We start from the raw sequence: 23,608 nt of genomic DNA on the forward strand, positions 1-23,608 counted from the left end.
CCTCCTGCACGTCACCCACAAGCTGTCCCATGCCGGCTCATGTGACTGAGGAGGTATTTAAAATAAATCACCATCAATCATGATACATTTACTTACATAGAAATATAATTCATATCTCATCATATTAGCTCTAAAGTAGCAACGTGACTGTGGAGGAACAATTCAAAGCACCTACTGTGTGAGGTCTATTGAGGCAGGTGGGAGGCTGTCCACAAGATGGCGATGCAAACACAGTCCTGTAGAGGTGGGAGATGCTTTTGAGGCTGTTCAGACCATTTCAAGACTAAGTGATGAACTCTTTGTGAAATGGTCGGGTAAGATTATATACAGTATGATGTTTCAGGGCGATTCACCTGTTTTAGCAGGGAATGTTTATGTGATCTCCTTTTTTAGAAGGATAAATTAAGGATAATGTAGAAGTCAAATGTACAGTACATGCTATCTATCTATCTATCTATCTATCTATCTATATATCTATCTATCTAAAGCACAACATCTATGAAGGTGGGTTCTATTATTTACTGACCATGTGTAGAGGGACCCTGTGTCCTGTAGTTTTAAGAGCTGGTGTACATTTATGATGGAGTTGTATTTAACCAAATTACCACAAACTAACACATATGAATTTCAGCATAGGAGTAGGCCTACTGGTTGCACTGGGAATCATGGGAACTTGGAGACAACAGGGTGAATAGTTCACAACACCTCGCCTCTCTCATGTATCAGTCCATCAGTTTGCTTTGTTTATCTTATTCTACATCATGCTGTTATCGTTTGTGTTAACTGCATCTTAACAGGGAACAGGGCTTTGTTTTTCAAAATAAAATCCATAACTTTACTTTAAGTAACTCTACTACCACTACTACTGCTGCTACTACCACTACTACTGCTGCTACTACCACTATTACTGCTGTTACTACTACTACTGCTGCTACTACCACTACTACTGCTGCTACTACTACTGCTGCTGCTACCACTACAACTGCTGCTACTACCACTACTACTGCTGCTACTACCACTACTACTGCTGCTACTACTACTACTGCTGCTACCACTACTACTGCTGCTACTACTACTACTGCTGCTGCTACCACTACTACTGCTGCTGCTACCACTACTACTGCTGCTGCTACCACTACTACTGCTGCTACTACCATTACTACTGCTGCTGCTACCACTACTACTGCTGCTACTACTACTACTGCTGCTGCTACCACTACTACTACCATTACTACTGCTGCTGCTACCACTACTACTGCTGCTACTACCACTACTACTGCTGCTACTACCACTACTATTGCTGCTACTACTACTGCTGCTGCTACCACTACTACTGCTGCTACTGCCACTACTACTGCTGCTACTACTACTACTGCTGCTACTACCACTACTACTGCTGCTACTACCACTACTACTGCTGCTACTACTACTGCTGCTGCTGTTACTACTACTGCTGCTGCTACCACTACTACTGCTGCTACTACCACTACTACTGCTGATGCTACTACTACTGCTGCTGCTACCACTACTACTGCTGCTACTACCACTACTACTGCTACCACTACTACTACTGCTACTACCACTACTACTGCTGCTGCTACTACTACTACTGCTGCTGCTACTACCTCTACTACTGCTACTACCACTACTACTGCTGCTGCTACTACTACTACTGCTGCTGCTTCTACTGCTGCTACCACTACTACTGCTGCTACTACCACTACTACTGCTGCTGCTGCTACTACCTCTACTACTGCTACTACCACTACTACTGCTGGTACCACTACTGCTGCTGCTACCACTACTACTGCTGCTACTACCACTACTACTGATGCTGCTACTACTACTACTGCTGCTGCTGCTGCTACTACCTCTACTACTGCTACAACCACTACTACTGCTGGTACTACCACTGCTGCTGCTTCTGCTGCTACTACTACTGTTGCTACTACCTCTACTGCTGCTACTACTACTGCTACTACCACTACTACTACTGCTGCTGCGGCTGCTACTACCTCTACTACTGCTACTACTGCTGCTACTACCACCACTACTACCTCTACTACCGCTGCTGTTATCTTAACAGGAAGCTGATGATGAGGCTTGTTTTCAGCCCAAATACTACTTTCTTTCTAACGACTTATGGTTCCAAAGGTTTGTTCCACTCAAATACTACTTTCTCTCCAAGTACTTAAAGTTTTAAATGTTTATTCCACCCAAATATTACTGTCTGTCCAAATACTTATAATTCTTAGAGTTTATTCCAGCCAAATACTACTTTCTGTCTCACGACTTAAAGTTTTCAAGGTTCATTCCACCCAAATAGGCCTGCTACTTACAACGGGTTAATTCATTTCAACTTCCATCTCTGTCAGTATTACAGTTTAGCTTCCAGCTTTTCTAGCAATGTATTTCAGGTCTTAGCTCTTTTTTTGGGGGGAATAATGCAGTTCAACTCTGAACTTCACTTTTCAGGAGTGTAGTGTAGTGCATTTGCGCTGTTCTGATTTCTGTTCAGCAATGTTTTGTAATTAATTTGTAGCTGTCAGCTTCAGCATTCACACGCATTTTCTGCAGTAAATGCATTTTCGAGTTTATTTCTCCCTATGCTGGATCCGAGCACTGCCAGTGACGTCCGAGGGAGGGCGTCATTGTGCGTCATTATTTCCGTTTCCGCTCCTTGTTGCCCCCCGTGCATTGCGCATGTGTCTCCAGTAGCGTGCGCACTTTAATGATATTGTATCTTTGATTGATTCCCGGGCCATAGAAGAGCTTCATTGTTCCCTCCGTGTGATTATCTAACACGCCATGAGCTCACGATGCAGCGCTACAGCGCACGCGTGCTGTGGAGCAGCAGGATGCACATCAGGCGCTCACAATCAGAGATGATAGAAGATGTGAGAGAGGTACCCGCTGTTCTTTTCCGTGTTCGCTTAAATATCGTCAGGCAAACGAGAAATAACCGAGATGTCTCCCACTTGGGTTAGGTTTGTTTCTTTAGGGAGACTTATTTCAATTGATGTAAAAAGAAAATAGCCACTTTGAGTTTTTCAAGCCTTCATTTGGTTCTACTACAGTTGCTGGAGGTCTAGTATTGTGTCAGTGCCTGATACTATTCATTAAACATAGAAGCTTACCTGCAAAACATTAGTCACCATTGGCCGATTTAAAGGTATGCACAAAGTGCACTTGGCCATTGTACCACTGATGAAAGTTACCTCGATCCTGTGCTTAAATAATGTTACACTTTTATAGAATGACCACACTATCTTCTTGGCTTTTATTTTGACATGTTTGCCTTCACTTCCGGGTCACGTGACTGCTTTTCTCCGCTCTTCGATTCAAAACAGAAAATGACAGAAAGAAACTTGAAGAAACTAAAATCGGATCGTTTTTTTAATTTGTTTTTTTCGTTTTTCATTTGGAAATAAAAAACAAACAGAGCACCACGTGATTCCATTTTTCGTTTTTGGTTTAAAACGAAAAAACGAAAAACCCACGTGACTTCCGTTCTTCAATTAAGAATGAATAATGAGAAAAGGAATTCGCAAAAACAAAAAACGGCCCGGTTTGGATTCGTTTTTCATTTTTTGATTCAGAAACCAAAAAATAAAAAAACGTTTTTTCCTTTCTAAATTCAAAAGGAAAAACGGACTATCCGATGATACCCAGACCGATTTTCATGTCTTCTATATTATAAAACATGCTTCAGTCCTATATAAATACTGTGAAAGTATCGAAATGCTCAATCCACAGAGAAATACACACAACCCGTATTCAGAAACTCTACATTTGAAACAAGCTGTCAGGATTTCTGTCCATTTGTGATGTCACAAATATACAATATTTTGACCCTTTACACAGATTTAAATATAAACATTCTAAATGTGTCCCAGTTTATTCCTGGTTGCAGTATAAGTGAATGTCATCAGCTGACAGGAAGTACACATGGACCCAAACTGTTGCCTAGCAACGCAATTCTGTTGCAATTTCATAGCAATTCCATCGATATGCGCTAAAACAGAGTGTTTAAAGGTCCCATATTGTAAAAAGTGACATTTTCATGGCTTTTATATTATAAAGCAGGCTTCAGTCCTATATAAATACTGTGAAAGTATTGAAACGCTTAATCCACAGAAATACACACAGCCCGTATTCAGAAATTGTGCGTTTGAAACAAGCCGTCATGATTTCTGTCCATTTTTGATGTCACAAATCTACAATATTTAGACCATTTCAAATTTTTAAACATAAGCATTCTAAATGTGTCCCAGTTTATTTCCTGTTGCAGTGTCTCTGAATGACATCAGCTGACAGGAAGTAAACATGGACCCAAGCTGTTGCCTAGCAACGCAATTCTTTTGCAATTCCGTTGCAATTCCATTGAAATGAGCTAAAACGGAGTGTTTCAGACAGAGGGTAAATACAGGTATATTCAAGCAGACAGAATGAGGAAAATAATTTTTTTTTTAAACATTACAGAATGTAAACATGTTCTAGTAGAAACCCAAAATACAAGTATGAACTTGAAAATGAGCATGATATGGGACCTTTAAGTATAATTTTGACATAGGCTATTTGTAGGCTACTTTATTTCAAAGTAGACTTCTGCTCCTCCTCATGGCTCTGTTTTCAGGCTTTAGAACATCTAGCCCGTAATGGGAGACTTTGACCAATCACAGGTCATTTCAGAGAGAGAGCGATTCCTATTGGCTGTGCTCCAGTCATGTGACCTGTACCTGGCATTCCTTCAAGCGATCCCAACCGGATCTCAACACGGCGGCTGGGTCACAAACTTTCTCATTTTACAGCTAAACAGTACATTACAAGATGTTCCTGAAAACATTTGAGGAGAGAAATAGACATTACAGTAACAGAATATTGATTCATATTTGATCAGCGCTGCCTAGTTTGACCATTTGGTCAGAGTTCAGGAGTGATTGACAGCCGGCTCTCATAGACGGCAGCTGGACAGCAGACCTCAGATCAGCTCTTACTGCTTGTTTTCCTCCGGTCTTTGAAATCTTGCACATGCCGTTAGGAGCACCGGAGGACACAGAGGAACATGATTTTTTTCAGGTGACCTGTTTCATGTACTACTGTCAGGATATAGTGACCGTTTTATAAAAATTACTTTTTTTAATCATATTTGCTCCAATCTCGCCTACTTCAGCTTTAAGTATTTCCATTTTATGCTATATTAAACTTCTCCTCCACTACATCTCAGAGGGAAATATTGTACTTTTTACTCCACTACATTTATCTTACAGCTGTGGTTACTTTTCAAATTTTGATTTTACATAAAACAAACAAACAAGATAAGCTTATAAAATACAACACAAAAGCCCTTTAAAAAGTATATCTAGCCTACTTGGGGCCCCAGTGTATGAATTTTTAGCAGTTCCAGCAAAGGGAGATTTCCCCTCTAGACTTCTGAGACGTTTTAATTTAATTTAAAGAAAACAGATTTGTGTAGCAGACATTGTTTTTTTCTTCTTTCCTCTCCCATTAATCATATCACGGCACCTCTGATTTTTCTTGTGACCCTTTGGAGGATCCAGCTCTAGCCCTTGTGGAACCCTAGGCGAAATTCGGACTTTGGGAGGATCCTGACCCCTAGGTTGGAAACCACTGGACTAAACTACCAAACTGTAAAATGAGCTCCACCAGCAACAACTAATCTTCCAATCGGAAGGTCGGCGGTTCGATCTCCGGCTCCTCCAGCCCACATGTCGAAGTGTCCTTGACTAAGACACTTAACCCCAAACTGCTCCTGAAGGCTGAACCATCAGAGGGTGAATGAGTATTTAGATCAGATCTTGATGGGCAACGTTGGCACCTTGCATAACAGCCTCTTGCATCAGTGTATGAATGTGTGTGTGAATGGGTGAATGCTGACATGTAGTATGAAGAGCTTTGAGTGGTCAGAAGACTAGAAAGGAGATATATAAATGCAAGTCCATTTACCATTTACATATTGATGCATCATCTTTAGAAATCTAATAATGTCAATAATATATCAGTCACAGAGACATTTTTCTGCAGAACGAGCATAAAACGTTTGTAGTCTAACTGAATTCGGATTTTGAATGCAGGACTTTTACTTGTAATCGAGTATTTTTACATTTTTGTATTGACACTTTTACTTAAATAAAGGATCTGAGTGCTTCCTCCAACACTGACAGGGACTATTCTGCAACACATAGCCCACGTTTGATACTTTGAGTAGCCTGCATTTGGTTGCTAATACTTCTATAATTACACATTTGAATGAAGGACATTACCCTGTATTTTTATGATTTAGTATTGCTAATCCTTGTACTTGTGTAAAATTATTAGAAATTAATACTTCTTCCCCCACTGGTTGTATACTGTAGTGTACTGGCCGCCCTGGGGTACACAGTTGTGGTCGTGTCTAGAAGGGAGCCCGCAAATTGCGAAATTTGATCTGCAAAAACTCTCGCTGGACTCGCTGCCCGACGACCTATGCGACTCTAACCATGCCTAACCTTTACATTCTCGCGAGAGTTCCCCCAGTTTGCTGGCTCCCGTCTAGCCACTAGCCACAGTTGTGCGCATGTGCGTTTTCACTGTTTGTGAAGGGAGTTCTCTTGACATGTAGTGACTCTCTGATGAAGCTGAAGTATCGCGGTAGCTCATTGGCTCGTCTTCTTGTTTAGATCTAGGTGTACATGAACCAGGTTTAGATCGGAGCTGATCTTAGTGCCCGTGTCCTGCTGGTGTCTGTGAACATGCGTGTGTCGGGGGTAAGGTGGCGTGCGTCCTGCGTCCTGTCTCCACGAGCATTGTTTCCGTAGCTCTGCTCCTCACTGATCTCCGCTCGTTAGCATCACCATCATCACCATCATCACCACCATCCTCATCCTCTCTACCTTTCAGCCGCGATGCACAAGGAGGGTGACGAGGTGCGGGACGACTGCGGCTCGCGGGACGAGTGGACGCTGCTGTTCTGGACCTCCGTGGCCGTCATCGTGCCGGTCATCATCACGCTGTGGTGCAGCACGCAGCGCTCCAAGCGGAAAACACACATGAAAGACTTCTTCCGCAAGAGCAAGCACGGCTGGCACTACACGGACCTGTTCACCAAGCCCACCTACTGCTGCGTGTGCTCCCAGCACATCCTCCACGGGGCTTTCTGCGACTGCTGCGGCGTGTGCGCCGACGAGCAATGCCTGCGGCGGGCCGACCGCAGTCTGCAGTGTAAAGAGATCATGGCCCCCTGTAGTACCGGAGGAGACATGGAGCACCGCTGGGTCCGAGGAAACGTCCCTCTCGCCAGCTACTGTGAGGTCTGCAAACAGCAGTGTGGCACCCAGCCCAAGCTCTGCGACTTCAGGTAGAGGAGGTGGTGCTACACGAGCAGCTGTGTGTGTATGAGACCCACTACAAGTGTGTGTGTGTGTGTGTGTGTGTGTGTGTGTGTGTGTGTGTGTGTGTGTGTGTGTGTGTGTGTGTGTGTGTGTGTGTGTGATACATGATTACCTATACATTAGGGCTGGGACTATACACCTATCTCCTGATTCGATACTGTCACGATACTTGGGTGCCGATTGGATATGTATTGCGATTTTTAAGTATTGCGATTCGATATATTACGATTTATTGTGATTTTTGTTAACTTTTTTAACACTAGACCATGGGGAAAAGATAAATCATACACTTCTTTTACTTTGGACATACCATAGGTTGACATACCATAATAGGCTGCAGCAACATTTCATTTTGATCTGTCTTTAATTTCCCCTAATGGACTGCTGCTGCCCTCTGGGATAGCAGGGCACAAGCAGGCGTAATCTCATATTGTCAGATTAATGACTCTGCTAATCCTAATAATGACAGTTTCACAGGCAGAGGTCAGCGTCGGAGGCAGACCGGTACACCTGCAGCTAGTAAAGATTCAGGCTCTTTCTTCCTTCAGCAGCAGTTGCTTTTGTGCATACATTTCCTGCTTTTCTAATAGGTGTGTGTGTGTGTGTGTTCCTCTCCCTTCAGGTGTGTGTGGTGTCAGACCACAGTGCACGACGACTGCATGGACAGCCTGCCGGATGCAGACCCGTGTGAGCTGGGCGAGTTCCACAGCCTCATCATCCCTCCCCACTACCTCCACCGCGTCAACAAGCTGCGCCGCAGGCACCCCGACGAGTACAGCAAGGTGCTGCAGATACAGTGTGCTCATACTGCTGGTTTCATGTGGTGTCACAGAGCTCTTTTAACCAATGTCTGTGTGTGTGTGTGTGTGTGTGTGTGTGTGTGTGTGTGTGTGTGTGTTTCTGAAGCTGGCATCTTCCTGTGGCAGTGGCTGGACTCCAGTGTTGGTCTTGGCTAACACACGTAGCGGTAACAACATGGGGGAGGCTCTGCTGGGAGAATTTCGCACCATTCTGAATCCTGTGCAGGTCAGACTGGAGCTTCTCTTCTACTGTCTTTAGTTGGATTAAATCATCCTTTAAAGGTCCCATATCGTGATCATTTTCAGGTTCATACTTGTATTTTGTGTTTCTACTAAAACATGTTTACATGCTGTAATGTTAAAATTTCCAGGGAATTGCGACGAAATTGCAACAGAATTGCGTTGCTAGGCAACAGCTTGGGTCCATGTGTACTTCCTGTCAGCTGATGACGTTCAGATACACTGCAACCAGGAATAAACTGGGACACATTTAGAATGTTTACGTTTAAATCTGCGTAAAGGGTCTAAATATTGTATATTTGTGACATCACAAATGGACAGAAATCCTAACAGCTTGTTTCAAAATGCAGAGTTTCTGAATACGGCCTGTGTGTATTTCCCTGTGGATTGAGCGTTTCGATACTTTCACAGTATTTATTTAGGACTGAAGCCTGCTTTATAATAAAAAAAAACATGAAAAACTCACATTTTTATAATATGGGACATTTAAAGCTGAAGTAGGCATGTTGGAGCAAATATGAATTAAAAAAAAAGTTATTGTTATAAAACGGTCACTATATCCTGACAGTAGTGCATGAGACAGGTAATCTGAAAAAAATCATGTGCCTCTTTGTCATCCGGTGCTCCTAAAGCTAGAGACACACCAACCAGACATCATAGAACTATCAGCAACAAAAGAAGACTGTTGGGTCGCCTCAAGTCACCTTTGTCTTTGCCGACAAGTTGCACTTGAACACACCGCAAAGACGACAGCCGACGGCCAGTTAGCATGTACGTTCTGCTCCTGCGTGAGATGAAATAACTCTCCACACCAGCAGGCGGCGGTAGTCTGGATTCATCATTCAAAAAGGGAAATGGGAAGACCGAGAACGGCGGATATACAAGCCGTTGTTATGATATGTATGTGAAACAAAGCGGCGTTTACCGACCATTTTCACACCACTCTCACTCACCACTTAGCTTGATTCCAGATGTTCATGTCACTGTGAAGATAGCCGTGTGTTGGAATGATCAGATGAGATGAAGATGAAACATGAGAAGAGCCTTCTGTGATTTTCCTCTTGACTTTACTCGTTGGTTTGCTTTCCTCACTTCTGTTTCTCTTCTCCTGCACTGATTCGTTTAAGCTGAACAGCCAATCAGAGTGATATCTCTCACCGACGAGCTCCACCGCCGATTCAACACGCTGAATCATCTGAAAAACCTCCATCACAGGCAGACTAGAGCCGACGGTGCAGGACACACCGCAAAAACTGGGCCGACGGACACTCACCGACGGCCCCAAACTGTCCGACTGCCGACCGTCAGCTTGGTGTGTCAGGGCCTTTACGGCATCCGCAAGATTTCACAGACCTGAGGAAAACAACCAATCAGAGCTGAGCTTTAGCCTGTCGTCTCTGAGCAGCTGTCAATCACTCACAAACTCAGATCAAACTAGGCAGTGCTGATCAAATATGAATCAATAGTCTGTTACTGTAATGACTATTTCTCTCCTCAAATGTTCTCAGAATCATCTTGTAGTGTACTATTTAACTGTAAGATGTGAAAGTTTGTGACCCGGCAGCCATGTTGAGATCAGTTGAGGAAATACCAAGCACCGCCCACCAGCTGGAGCAAACTTTCTCATTTTACAGCTAAACAGTACACTACAAGATGATTCTGAAAACATCTGAGGAGAGAAATAGTCATTACAGTAACAGAATATTGATTCATATTTGATCAGCGCTGCCTAGTTTGATCGTTTGATCGGAGTTCACTAGTTTCACAAGCAGTGATTGACAGCTGCCTCCGTTGAATGAACAGCCAATAGGAACGCTCTCTCTCTCTGAAATGACCTGTGATTGGTCAAAGTCTCCCGTCACGGACTAGATGTTCTAAAGCCTGAAAACAGAGCCATGAGGAGGAGCAGAAGTCTAGTTTTCTCTCAGAACACTTAAATTACAATATGCTGAAAGTTTATTATGGAATCTTTGCCCAATGATGCCAAAAACATTCTGCCCACTGCAGCTTTAACTCTCCCTTTAGTTGTCATCTCTTTTTTAAAAAAGCCTGGGGATCAGTCAGTATTTTAATTTCTGCTCAAAACATGACTTAAACCTTTCCTCTCTTTTCTGGCTCTCCTCCAGGTGTTTGACCTGTCTGAGCTGACTCCCTCTAAAGCCCTCCAGCTGTGCACCCTGCTACCCCCCGGCAGCGTGCGGGTGCTGGTGTGTGGGGGCGACGGCACAGTGGGCTGGGTGCTGGATGCCATCGATACTATGAAGCTGAAGGTCAGACAGGACTGTCGCTGAGCTATGAGAAGGATTTTTATCACAATTTATTTAAATTTCTACCTGTGTACCATCACTTCTCTGTGCCTCGTTAATAACATACCTGCTGCTCTTATATCCTCCCGTGTCAGGGCCAAGACCAGTTTATGCCGAGGGTGACCATCCTGCCCCTGGGGACAGGAAATGACCTTTCCAACACTCTAGGCTGGGGTGCCGGGTATGCTGGAGAGATCCCCGTGGAACAGGTTCTCCGTAACATCGTTGATGCCGAGGTGGTCAAAATGGACAGGTGGGGCAGTCTTCGCTTTGGGAACAAGTGTTCCACAGTATGATATCAGTTCATCAGCTTGTCAATCTTTCTGTTTTATTAGTCTTAAGCCCCGGACACACCAGGAACGTCAGCAGCGCGTGATGGCTGCGTTTCCTGTTGTTTTTTATTTCGGCGTCCGTGTTAACAGGTTAGAGCAGCAACACTGCCCGCGTGAGACGCACGTCACACGCACGTCACACGCGCGTCTCAGCTGCGTCTCTTCTAGAGAATGGAGGTCTCGCCTATTTTTGACGCAAGCCAGATCTATTACCTGTATATTGACGTCATACCAGCAACATTACTACAGTTTCAATGTCTATCTGTAGAATATATTACGGACATGAAAAAAAGACAGAATTCCTTAATTTGTTAACACAAGGCTTTTATTCTGAAATATGTGCCGGACAGTGTTCTAGATCATGCAGTGACTTGGAGAGCTCCATGAATGAATATAGTACGGAGTTTTAGTTGTGGATTATTACTATTATTTACAAATGACCACAGGTTACTTAACCTTTCTCTGTCTAAAATAAATATAAATAATATTTATAATGAAATGAAATGGCCATTAAAAGGCAAACTCTATGTATAAAGAAAGTGCTGACAGCAGCAGCTGCAGAAGCAGAAACGCAGAAGACAAGCAGCTGAAATGCAGCTGAAACGCAGCTGGTGTGAACACCCGACGCGTGAATCACGCAGCCACCACGCCACGCAGACGCCACGCGCTCCTGACGTTCCCTGTGTGTCCCGGGCGTTACGAAGTACAAGTTCCTCAGTCTAGAAGCTATGGAAGATCTTCTAAAATGCCACCAGCTTAAAAGTGTTGTGATGAGATTGCTGGCATTAAAGGATCAATATGTCATATATTTAGTGTAATAAATCATAAAATGACCATGATATGTCATCAGATATTAAGGAAACATGCTAAATTGAAATACTGGCTTGTTCTCCTTTCAAATTTCCATTCCGGTCCAGAACGTCTGTTTTTGTTTTGGTCGTTGTGATCCCGTCCACTAACTATTTCGACACCCCTTTGCCACATATGAAACAAACTAGCACGTAAACACAGCCTTCTATAGCCGTGGAAGCAGGCTAACGGACTGGATCAACAGAGACAATGTTAACTTTAGATTCTACCCGACCTGAAAAGCCTCGGCATATCTCTCTGTGGTCCTCGTGCAGCTGGTTATCAAGGCAGAGAGTATTTGAGAAACGCAGCCGGTGAAGGGATTCAGACTACTGCTGGGTTGAGGCTAACACGGTCGCATCTAGAAGGTAACCCTCAAATTGTGAAAACGCTCGTTGCTATCAGTCACAACAGAGGAGCGGCCGGGGCCACGTCTCCAACGCTTTGACTTTGGACTGCTGTTACCCATTTGAAAGGCTAGCTGTCAGTGCTACATATTGCTCCTTAAAAGTTGAAGGCACATTTGTTTGTTTGTTCATCTAATTTGTGTTAATTTTGGACACTGAGGTCATAATCTCTCCATTGCTTTCTGTGCATTTGAGTTTTTTACGCACCAGTGGCAAGTACAGCAATTTCAACTTAGATATTGTGGGTATTTCACAAGTTGGTTCCAGTATTTTTAGACTCAATATACACACCCACCTTTAAAGGAACAGTGTGTAACATTTAGGGGGATCTATTGGCAGAAATGGAATATAACATTGATAAGTATGTTTATTAATATAATATTAATAAGTATGTTTTCTTTAGTGTATAATCTCTTGACCATAGGAATCATTGTGTTTTTATTTCCTAATAATGAGCCGTTTATATCTAGATAGGGTGTGGGTCCTCTCCACGGAACTTAATGTAATATAAATAAGTATGTTTATTATATAATATTAATAAGTATGTTTCCGTTAGTGTATAATCTCTTGATAATAAGAATCGTTGTTTTTGTTACCTTAGAATGAGCCGTTTATATCTACATAGGGAGCTGGTCCTCTCCACGGAACTTTTCCTGCTTGGGACGGAGTCGATAACGTTACTCGCTCCCGTCGCTGCTGCTCTCTCTCTCTTGCTTCACCACTCACTTCCCACGTACACACACACTCCACGCACAGGCTCTGCTCCAGATGACTCTAGAGAGGGCTATCGTAGCTCTCCAAAACGCTCGGCACACGGTGTAACAATAGGATTGTTTGTTTCTAGTTGGTGTTGTTCTGGGGAACTGTTAGTAGTGTGACACAGACCAAAGTAATGCTAGCTAGAGCTGAGTTAATGCGAGGACTGTCTGATTGAACAAAGTCACAAGTAAGCAAGTACAATGCTTTAACCGTCCATTCTGTATGGCTTATGAAGAACGGAACAGAATGAAACACACAGGAGAGGCTTCAGTTGGTTGCAACCTCCTCACCTCACCTCACCTCACCTCACCGCTAGATACCGCCAGATCCTACACACTGGACCTTTAAGGCAACAATAAATAATTAAATGAAGGCTTTCTCCACCAGAATTGTATTCATGTCCATCAGTTTTTCTAAAATCCTAGCTATCGCCCTGTTTGTGTTTGTTCCTGCTAATTTCCTACGTGATCACTTTCAGATGGAAAGTGCAGGTGGCTTCAAAAGGCCTCTACTTCCGTAAACCAAAGGTGAGTTTGACTTCTTGTTTGGGATTCTTCTCATCGGTATGCAGTCCGATGTGCATCTTTACCAGCAGATATGTTGTTGTGATTCAGGCCCACCGATACACTTCTGAAACATTTACTGCACGCCCCCCCCCCCCTCAGGTTCTGTCCATGAACAACTACTTCTCCGTGGGGCCAGACGCTCTGATGGCGCTCAACTTCCACACACACCGCGAGAAAACGCCCTCCTTTTTCTCCAGCCGCATCATCAACAAGGTCCGAGAGTTTGAGACGCTTCCTTTTGAATTCATAAATCATGTGCAGTTGTTAACTGAATTTGAATTAGTGTAATGATACAAAAGCGTTGCCTCAGAATATGCTGGCTTCCTCATGGTCAGAAACCTCAGAGAAACAAAGTGCTTTATATTCATGTTTTTTTTCTTTTTTCCTCCAGACCGTATATTTCCTGTATGGCACCAAAGATTGTTTAGTGCAGGAATGTAAGGATCTGGATAAGAGGATTGAGGTACGGTAACCTTGTGCACGTGATGAAGCTTCATGCTAATTCTGTCTTCAGCCATGTGGAGGAGAATCAAACAGAATCAGCCAATGTTTTCTCCATTTGTGATATTCATGATAGGAAAATCAGTGACTTATGGCCTAGATTCTTCATCAGGAGGCTCTCTGCCTCTTACCAAGCTGTCACTAGAAATGAGATTTTCTTCTCGTTTGATTTCATTATGGCTTTATTTTACTATTATTATTATTCATATTATTATTGGGTCATTCTTGTTATGCTGTAACTAGGGATGCTCATTTTGAAAAAGATTCTTAACCAATAACCGACCCTCGTTAACCGATTATTAACCGTTAACCGACAAGATTTGTGCCTCGTACCAGCTGCAGTGTATGAGCACAACAGACAACTGAGAACCCAGTTCACCGTCCGGGAGCGTTAACTTAGCAGCTATGATGCTGCGTGTAGTGTCGCAGACATGCAGCCACTTTCCCAGTAAAAGTCTCCACCACACATTTAGTTTAGTTTAGCAGGTTGTCAGCTGTGTGTCTGCCCGGCGTAACGATACTTTGTCTGCACGGATTAACGATAGTGATTGCCCGATAAACTGTGTGTGTATTTGTGCTACGTTAGCAGCTCTAGCATTGCCGGAGGTTTCGTGCTCGCCGCCGCACACATGCAGTCTGTCAGCGCAACGTAACTTTAGCAAGTTTCCAACAGTGGTGAGTGTGAGGTTGTTGGTGGCGTTCTAGCTGTGAACGTAGGTGTAGCAGTGTGTGTACAGTTTATTTGTCGGTGAATAAATGCTACCAAACTACAACTCCTCTCGGCTCAAGCGAGCCAGAGACCGGGGCCGACTTCCTGTATCCTGCAATTCCGGCTCCGCCTCTTAAGGTGGGCTGTTAAGGTGGACCAGCTTTTCTCCTTAAAGTGACGAGCCGCTCCTCTGAGCCGCTCAGCTTTTGAGTTAATTATTAACATTTCTTTTAACCGATAGCGTTAATCGGTTAAAATGCTTAATGTCGGTTAACGGTTAAACGGTTAATTATGGACACCCCTATTTCAACCAGTTCGTCATTTGTTTATCTTTTTTTCCCACAATGCTTTATTGTGAATTAAATAGCCAGATCATGCAGTCAGGGTAAGAGTTAGCATGAAGACTGGAAGCTAGTTAACCTAGCGCTCGCTGAAGTTCATAACTACACCTACCACTGACTCCCCATAAAACCACAGTGTGTCACTGTATTGTTTCTGTTTGTGTCGAGGATTAAACATACAACATGTTAGTTAGTGAGCTTTAGAATAGATATAGAATTATTTTAGAATTTTGTTGAGAGCCAGGCTAGCTAGTCTTTATGCTCTGCTAAGCCCAATTAACCAACTGCTGTATTTTCTGTGAGAATATTGCCAGGGAAGAGTAGGAAAGAGTGAAACTGATTTAGAAAGTTGACACTTTGTCAACACTGTGTGTGTGTTTGTCCCACAGTTGGAGCTGGACGGGGAGAGGGTGGCCCTGCCCAGTCTGGAGGGCATCATCGTTTGTAACATCGGCTACTGGGGTGGAGGCTGTAGACTCTGGGAGGGTATGGGGGATGAACCGTGCCCCCCCACACGGTAAGACCTGCACTGGTATACAGAACAGTTGGAGATAATTATTGCTGTGAGATAGGGCTGCACAATGTATAGCTCTTTTTTTATTGCCATCGCGATGTGATGGTGAAATACTGCGCCAGGGATTTTTAGTTGGTTAGTTGAAAGAGAGTACCAGTAGAAAACTGGACTTTAAAATGTAATGTATCGTAAATGTAATGTCTCTTTTTTCTATTGGTGCCTTTTGTGTTAAGTTCAATGTTCAATTTGTTCAATAAAAGAATTTCGGAAATAATATATATATTTTTTAATTCAACAAGTAGAGATGCACCGATTCCGGGCCGATACCGATGTTTAAAATAATTATTTGGCCGGTAGCTGATGACGATACCGATGTTTTTGTTGTTGTTACCTCCTTGGAAGGAGGTCATGTTTTCACCGGCGTTGGTTTGTTTGTTTGTTTGTTTGTTTGTTTGTTTGTATGTCTGTCTGTTAGCAGGATTACTCCAAAAGTTCGCGATGGATTTGAATGACATTTTGTGGAGGGGTGGGGTGTGGCACAATGAACAATTGATACACAAGAGATGCGTGTGTGTGGATGTGTGTGCGGGAGCTGCTGTCCGTCCGCGGTGAGAAAGAACAAAGTGGTAGATGACGGGATGAGAGACAACGTAGTGTAAAGTTATACAGACATAACAAGGCTGCTGAATGAGAGAGGCATCCGCCGATACGTTATACGGAAACACACCGTGTTAATAACAAGCCGACCACCTCACGGTACCGCCAGCTGGGAGCTGTTTTTAAAGTCAGGCACCTTGGCGGAGGTCTGTGCTCTCCGAGTGCCATTCTAGTTCATCTTGTTTTTGTTATTTTCCCCTTTTGTGCCAGGGAAACAAAGACATCTTCATTATAAAAAAAATAACTTAGCTGTTTTAAAGTCATTCAGCATTTCATTACACTGTCTTTGAATGAGCACAAATTCAATCATATACATTTATGAACCAACCTTTAATATAACCTTCTTTCACTTGAAAAAGTTTTCATTTTCAGAAATTAAGACATCATTTAGCCGGCGCAAAATTGATGCGGCACAACAGATGAAAACATCGGCCACTACCATCGGCAAATGCCATCTTATTTACCGTTCGATAGACCGATTGCAGTCAACAAGGCGAATATCCCGATATACCGATGTTCACCCGATGAATCGGTGCTCCTCTATCGACGTGCAATTTGTTGTATTTTAGCGGTATACTAGAAGCAGCAGATTTGTTTATGCTATCGTATTCTCACTGAAGTGTTTATGTCTAGTGCTCCGGGTTACCATGGCAACTAACAGTGAGCAGCAGTGACGTTTCCCGTTTCACCCTGCAGGCTGGATGATGGTCTGCTGGAGGTGGTGGGGGTGTTTGGCTCCTTCCACTGTGCCCAGATCCAGGTCAAGCTGGCCAATCCTGTACGGCTGGGACAGGCTCACACTGTCAGGGTGAGGCAACAATACACACACACACACACACACACACACACACACGGTTCTGCCATAGTGCTTCCTGTTAACCCCCATAAATAGAGAAACACAATGAGGGAGTCAAATTAGTTTTCACTGCCGTTTGCCTCGTCACAGCGCTTGAGAATCTAATCTTGAACTAACAGAATGAAGCATACGCTACTCGGCTTACGCTTTCCACACCACCTCATTCTGCTCTTTACACGGTGATGATAAACCCTTCAGGAACAATGGGTATTTGACTATGGCAACCGCAAGGAAAATAATTTGAATACTATTTGAATACATAGTTCTGTACAAAGACATTGCTGGTAACCAACGGTGTAGATTTGATGGCACAAGTAGGGGAACACAAAGTCAAGGGTTAAAAAAGTAAACTTTGTGAATACCATTTTCTCTTGTATCAGATTAGCAAATAACACGATATAATGAAATTAGTCTTTAAGCCGTCCATAATAATGTTAATTTCTGTGTTACTAATGGCATAACCCCCATTGATAGAGACCAGAGGCCTGTACTACGATGCAAGTTCAACATACCCAGGGTATCTTCTCGTTATCTGGCTTAACTAACCCTAACAAACGAGATCCCGCTAAGCGGTCCTACGACAGTGGTTATCAACTCGGTAAATCAACCCAGGGTTTCTCTATCTGGCTACGAGCACGTTCACATGACCAATCACAGACATGGAGTCCACAGACTTGCAGAGAGACATTTTACAAAGGAAGAGTAAACTGTATTAGACAAATGCGAAGAAGTTAAACACTTAATCCAGACTAAAATGAACACAGTTGAAGCTGCCAAATGCAGGAAGGACAGCTGGTAAAAGAAAAAAACTCCTGATGTGTGAATGCGTAAATTAACAGACTTATTCATTTAACGGAACACTCAAAAGTCAGATATAGTCGTCTAGATTTAAATAGCTATAAGAAATATTATGGATGGATGGGTAACACCTCATGATGCCCGTTATGAAACATAGGGCGTGTATAACTTTCAACCTTCTTTCAGCTGCGCCCCCCCTCTCCGGCGGTGTGAAACGGACTGAAGACCAAGTAAAAAAATATAATTCAAAGCGGTAAACACCCACAGCACACAGTCAGCTGTCCTTCCTGCATCTGTCAGTTTAAACTGTGTTGTTTTTAGTCTGATTATGACTGTAACTTCTTCGTATTTGTGTAATATTGACATACGATCCGCGCACCGAGCTTTGATTGGTCAGTAGGCGGTGCTTTTATACGAGTTGATCTCTTATCCGGAACATAACCTGCTCCGGAGCAGGTCAGCTGTTCAGCATAAGTTACCATGCCGATCCACCTTCGTAGGACGGAAAACCCTGAAGTTACCTGGATAACACCAAATCATGCTTCGTAGTACAGGCCTCTGACAACAATAGATAATATACTTCATCTCTAACCAAAAATGCTTTTTTGCATCAAGATTGATCAATGATTGATGTTCAATTTTAGGGGTCTTTTAGAGAGTATTATAACTACACAGTAACATGTAAATCATAACAGAAATTAAAGGCAGAGTGACTCATACAAAAATAATCTCTCTCATTGATCACTAATGACCCACTAGAAGTGTGTGGTGGTGTCTATATCTGCAGAGACTCTGCAGCTCTTTGCCTGTCGGTTCTTATTTAGTTGGGCACGTTTCTGGGCGTCAGCCTCTATAGAAACATAGAGACCAGGGGCCAGATCGTAAGCATCCAAGAGGAAGCTACGAAATTGTTGGACACAGTGCCGAAAAAACACAAATGTAGCGAGGCGAAGCGCCAAGCGGACAAAGCTTGTTCCTAAACGAGAGTGAATCTGGGGTTGGTTTTCACCTGCATGGCGAACAACATGACCCTCGTTGAGTCGGGGACGAGGGGCCAAGTTTGAATGTTGTGTTTACAAACCGCAGCCGACAAATCCTGCTCATTGTGACTTTAAGTCAGGGGTCAGCAACCTTTACTATCAAAAGAGCCATTTTAGCCAAAAAAATAAATAAAAAATCTGTCCGGAGCTGCAAAACATTTGAGTATTGTGATGAAGGTAACACAGTTTAGAGTCTAAGAATATAGTAAATAAGTCTAATGCAGTGAGGGCCAAAGAGACAATGTGCTATGGAATATTAGGGCCACATTGAGGGAAAAAACATCTGAGAATTACAGAAAAAAGTTGTAATATTACGAGAAAAAAAGTCGGAATATTACGAAAAAAAAGTTGTGATATATTACGAGAATAAAGTCAGAACTTTACGAGGAAAACATTTTTAATATTACGAAAATAGTCATAACTTTACGAGGAAAAAAGTCGTAATATTACGAAAATAAAGTCAGAACTTTACGAGAAGAAAAATTTGTAATATTACAAGAATAAAGTCATAACTTTACGAGGAAAAAAGAAAATAACATGTAAAATTACTACTTTATAATATTATTACTTTATTCTCTAAATCTCAGATTTATGTTTTTTCCTCAATGTGGCCCTAATACTCCGTCGTACTGTTGTACCATAGACCAACAATGATAAATAAAAATGTAAACAAAAAACTGTTATTCATTTCCACAAATTTTTTTTTTAAATCCACCTGGAGCCACTGGAGAGGGATTAAAGAGTTTTCGGAGTGTGTAGTGGGCCCATCGGTACCAGCCATGTCATACTAGCTTGTCGAGAAGGAGGCTAAATATCTCTCCAAACTAACACTCAATTTTGGTGAGGAAAAACTGTCATGGCCTATTTTTCAAAGGGGTCCCTTGACCTCTGACCTCCAGATATGTGAATGTAAATGGATTCTTAGGGTACCCACGAGTCTCCCCTTTACAGACATGCCCACTTTATGATAATCACATGTAGTTTGGGGCAAGTCATAGTCAAGTCAGCACACTGACACACTGACAGCTGTTGTTGCCTGTTGGGCTGCAGTTTGCCATGTTATGATTGGAGCATATTGTTTTATGCTAAATGCAGTACCTGTGAGGGTTTCTGGACAATATCTGTTATTGTTTTGTGTTGTTAATTGATTTCCAATAATAAATATATACATACATTTGCATAAAGCAGCATATTTGCCTACTCCTATGTTGAAAAGGGTAGTAAATACTTGACAAATCTCCCTTTAAGGTACATTTTGTACAGATAAAAAATGTGCGATTAATCGTGATTACAAATATTTTAATCGATTGACGGCCCTGATATAAATAGATATTAAAAAAAAGCACAAATAACCAACAGTAAAAAATAAATAAAATAAAACGTCATTATACAGGTCAAGTGTTCTGTAAGTTGTTAACAATACAAATAGTGCATAGAGATAACACAGAGGCCGCCATCTTGGCTCTAAATATAGAGCAGAAACAACAGTGAGCACCAGATGTGGTGGTAACCGCCACTATATCATATTCAAGTGTCAGATATTATCTTTTTCCTCTCCAGCTGGTTCTCAAGAGCTCAAAGATGCCCATGCAGGTGGACGGGGAGCCGTGGGCCCAGGGTCCCTGCACTATCACCATCACACACAAGACCCAGGCCCTCATGCTGTACCACAGCGCCGAGCAGACGGACGATGACGACGACGAATCCAGCGCCTCTGAGACTGAGAGCCCCACCCCTCATGACTCACCCAGGCCCCCGGGGCTGGCGTCCGCTCGCGCATGACCCGGCCCCAGACATCATGTGGTCTGAAGCTCCTCTTAACTAAGTTTCTGTCTTCTTTTCTGAAGCCCAGTTTCTATTCATACCTCATTTGCAATGCCACTAAGTCATCCTCCTCTTTGAACACACTTTTATCCTCAAATCACGGTGATGAGAAGGTGTTTCATATGTTTTCAGAGAGCTCACAGGGGCTAAAAAAGGTCTGGAGATGGGCTGGTTTGATTTGTTTTTCGGTCTTTTATCTCCACACTCCCCATAAATTGTAACCCAGAGCTCAGGCAGTTCCCCCTCCACAGGTGGGACAATCAGGAGGAGGTGGATGTTTTGGAGAACGATTGTTGTTTATTTGCACTGATCCCTTGTGCCATAGCCATCTATAGTCAACTTTACTGTATGTATTATACTGTATCTACAACTGAATGCCCAGCGTAGCGCTGCAGGTATCAGTGAACCATTTTTAACAAGTTTCCCAGGTTTAATTGACCAAATCCCCTCAAAGCCATGTCTAAATCAGCAGCAGGTGATGGAGCATTAATACAGGATACAACTGTACTGTCACAACAGTTTGGCTGAAGGTACATCCAAAGCTGTTTTTGCCCATTTTGTACTCCAGAAAGAGCACAAACAAACAGCAAGTAAGTATCTCCTGCATTTGCAGATAAGGCTTTGAAATGTGTGTATGTGTAAGCCAAAAGGTGTCTGGATCTCGATGGAGCAAGGGCTCTGTTACAACTGCAGTGTGTTTTCAATCACTGGACATGTTAGTTTGCTTACTTCATGATGCCCTGTCTCAAGTAGCTCGCCAAGACGCTAGACTGTACTAAGATACAGTCTTGAATTCATATTTAACTTTCCCGTAAGAGCTATAGAGAGTAAAGTCCCTTCCCTTCCGGTGGACCCCATAGGACCTTATTTCAGAAAAAATATGTACAGTAGTCAACGGAGAGAGACAAATATTTTTTTTGAACCTGTCTGAATTGTGCCATGAATCATACATCATGATGTTTGTCAAGGGAGGAAGAGTAATAACTCTGGATTCAGCTATTAGTGCGTTTTACAACTTTTAGGACCTAATGATTTAAATAAGGACTATTCTAGTGTTTGTACTGGGAAGTCGATTCACCTCAAAAAAAATTATCCGCTGAGTTACAGACGTCTCTTTCCCAGTGTAAGTCTATGGGGGAAAAGTATTTTTGGGCCCAATGACATCACGTGATGGACACGGAAGTTGTAGTACCGCCGTTTGGCCACTACGAAAATTGGCATCAGCTACCGACGCTCTTCCTGGGGGCTTGGTCTTTCACAATATACGTCACCAACACTAGCTAGCTAGCTAACTTAGCTAAAACCAAAGAAAATATCTGTCTCTTGCTAAAAAAATATCTGTCTCTTGCTGTTGACTACTGTTCATATTTTTTTCCGAAAAATAAGGTCCCATGGTAGTCCACGGGAGGGGGCGGGACTTCGCCTCTCTATAGGAAACAGCCTGACTTTATTTGTAAGTACTGTCAAGAACTTGTTCAGACGATTGATTTTGCCTACTTGTAATACTTTTTGTTTTTCCTCTACTTTACATAGTTTCTCCTGTTTACATATTTTGTGTTGCACTGTTCTGGCACTTACACTGATAAATACCTTACACTGCTTAGGATGTAGGTTAAAACCGTAATGCTGACCTTTGATGTTGCTGCCGATAGTGATAACTGCTGATGAGATTAAGCTGTCCCATGTTGTTATTTTACGTTGTTCAAGGAATCCTTTTACATTTTCATCATTTTCAGACTAGTATTTTCTGTGAATAAGTAGTAGGAATGCACCGATACCGCTTTTTTCAGACCGAGTACAAGTACAAGTACCTACATTTGGGTACTTGCCGATACCGAGTACCGTTACGAGTACTTCTCTGTGCCAAAAGACCCTCGTTAACAGCCAGCTGGAGGGTGTGAGCGACACACGGCAGGCTGGGGAGTCCCGCATACAAGGTGGTGCGCCGCCACCAGCTCTAGGTCGGCTTGAAAAAAGCTCGGGCGAAGGTTCTTCCCGGGGCCGTGGCCAAAGTGTCACCGGGGCCGACTGTCCTCAGTGCGCCCCAACCGTGTCGTGCCCCCAGGGCTGGGCTCGGCCCACGTAAAAAGGCGCCAGGGGTCTGCGGCGATGTCTGCAACCCACCCGACCCGTCTTAACACGGACCAAGGAATCTAACGCACGCACGCTCGCGAGTCAGAGGGTGCAAGCAAAACCTTGTGGCGCAATGAAAGCGAGGGTCCGCGCGTGCCGGCTGAGGTGGGATCCCGGCCCCGCGGGGTCGGGCTCACCACCGGCCCGTCTCGCCCTCACCCTCAGGGAGGTGGAGCGTGGGCGCGTGTGATAGGACCCGAAAGATGGTCAGGAGAGGTTAACATCATTCTGCCGTAAAGTGATATCGGTGCCGTTTTGCGAGTACGAGTACGAGTACGAGTACATGAGCACAGTATCGGACCTGATACCTGATACTGGTATCGGTATCGGTACATCCTTAATAAGTAGAGTTGGTCTCTACTGAAACCTCTACAGTTTTAATGTTGATACCATCAGAGTTACTTGCATGTACTTCTCTGTGTAGTGTTCAGGTGACATTGCTCTTACTGTTGAGTTCTACTGGTTGCATCTGTCTTGTACTCTACATAATGTGTGCAAGAGGTCATTGTGTTTTGTTTTTTTACCATTCGAGGTGGTCCTGTTTATTGCAGAATGGTTGCCTGTTGCTCTCAGCCATATCAGAAA

The 23,608-nt window shown here is 43.2% G+C and overlaps 1 protein-coding gene across 1 annotated transcript; it reads left to right on the forward strand.

Annotated features, from left to right (window-relative positions):
* The first annotated feature begins 6,623 nt into the window (after positions 1-6,623).
* dgke (diacylglycerol kinase, epsilon) lies at positions 6,624-21,996 on the forward strand. The gene is made up of 11 exons (XM_037763862.1): positions 6,624-7,357; positions 8,014-8,173; positions 8,298-8,417; positions 10,558-10,701; positions 10,833-10,990; positions 13,563-13,611; positions 13,750-13,863; positions 14,042-14,113; positions 15,591-15,718; positions 17,069-17,180; positions 20,627-21,996. Exons 1-11 carry the CDS (start codon positions 6,906-6,908, stop codon positions 20,846-20,848), a joined length of 1,731 nt encoding a protein of 576 aa, XP_037619790.1. The 5' UTR covers positions 6,624-6,905; the 3' UTR covers positions 20,849-21,996.
* The last annotated feature ends 1,612 nt before the right edge of the window (positions 21,997-23,608 follow it).

This window comes from Sebastes umbrosus, chromosome 3, assembly GCF_015220745.1.
Source record: "Sebastes umbrosus isolate fSebUmb1 chromosome 3, fSebUmb1.pri, whole genome shotgun sequence".
Lineage (NCBI taxonomy): Eukaryota > Metazoa > Chordata > Actinopteri > Perciformes > Sebastidae > Sebastes > Sebastes umbrosus.

What these genes read in the sequence shown, in the direction of transcription:
- dgke (XM_037763862.1), top strand. Translation starts at nt 6,906, where the DNA reads ATGCACAAGGAGGGTGACGAGGTGCGGGACGACTGCGGCTCGCGGGAC. An exon ending in CCATTCTGAATCCTGTGCAG is followed by an intron (nt 8,418 to 10,557) that starts GTCAGACTGGAG and finishes GCTCTCCTCCAG; the next exon opens with GTGTTTGACCTGTCTGAGCT. An exon ending in GAACCGTGCCCCCCCACACG is followed by an intron (nt 15,719 to 17,068) that starts GTAAGACCTGCA and finishes TTCACCCTGCAG; the next exon opens with GCTGGATGATGGTCTGCTGG.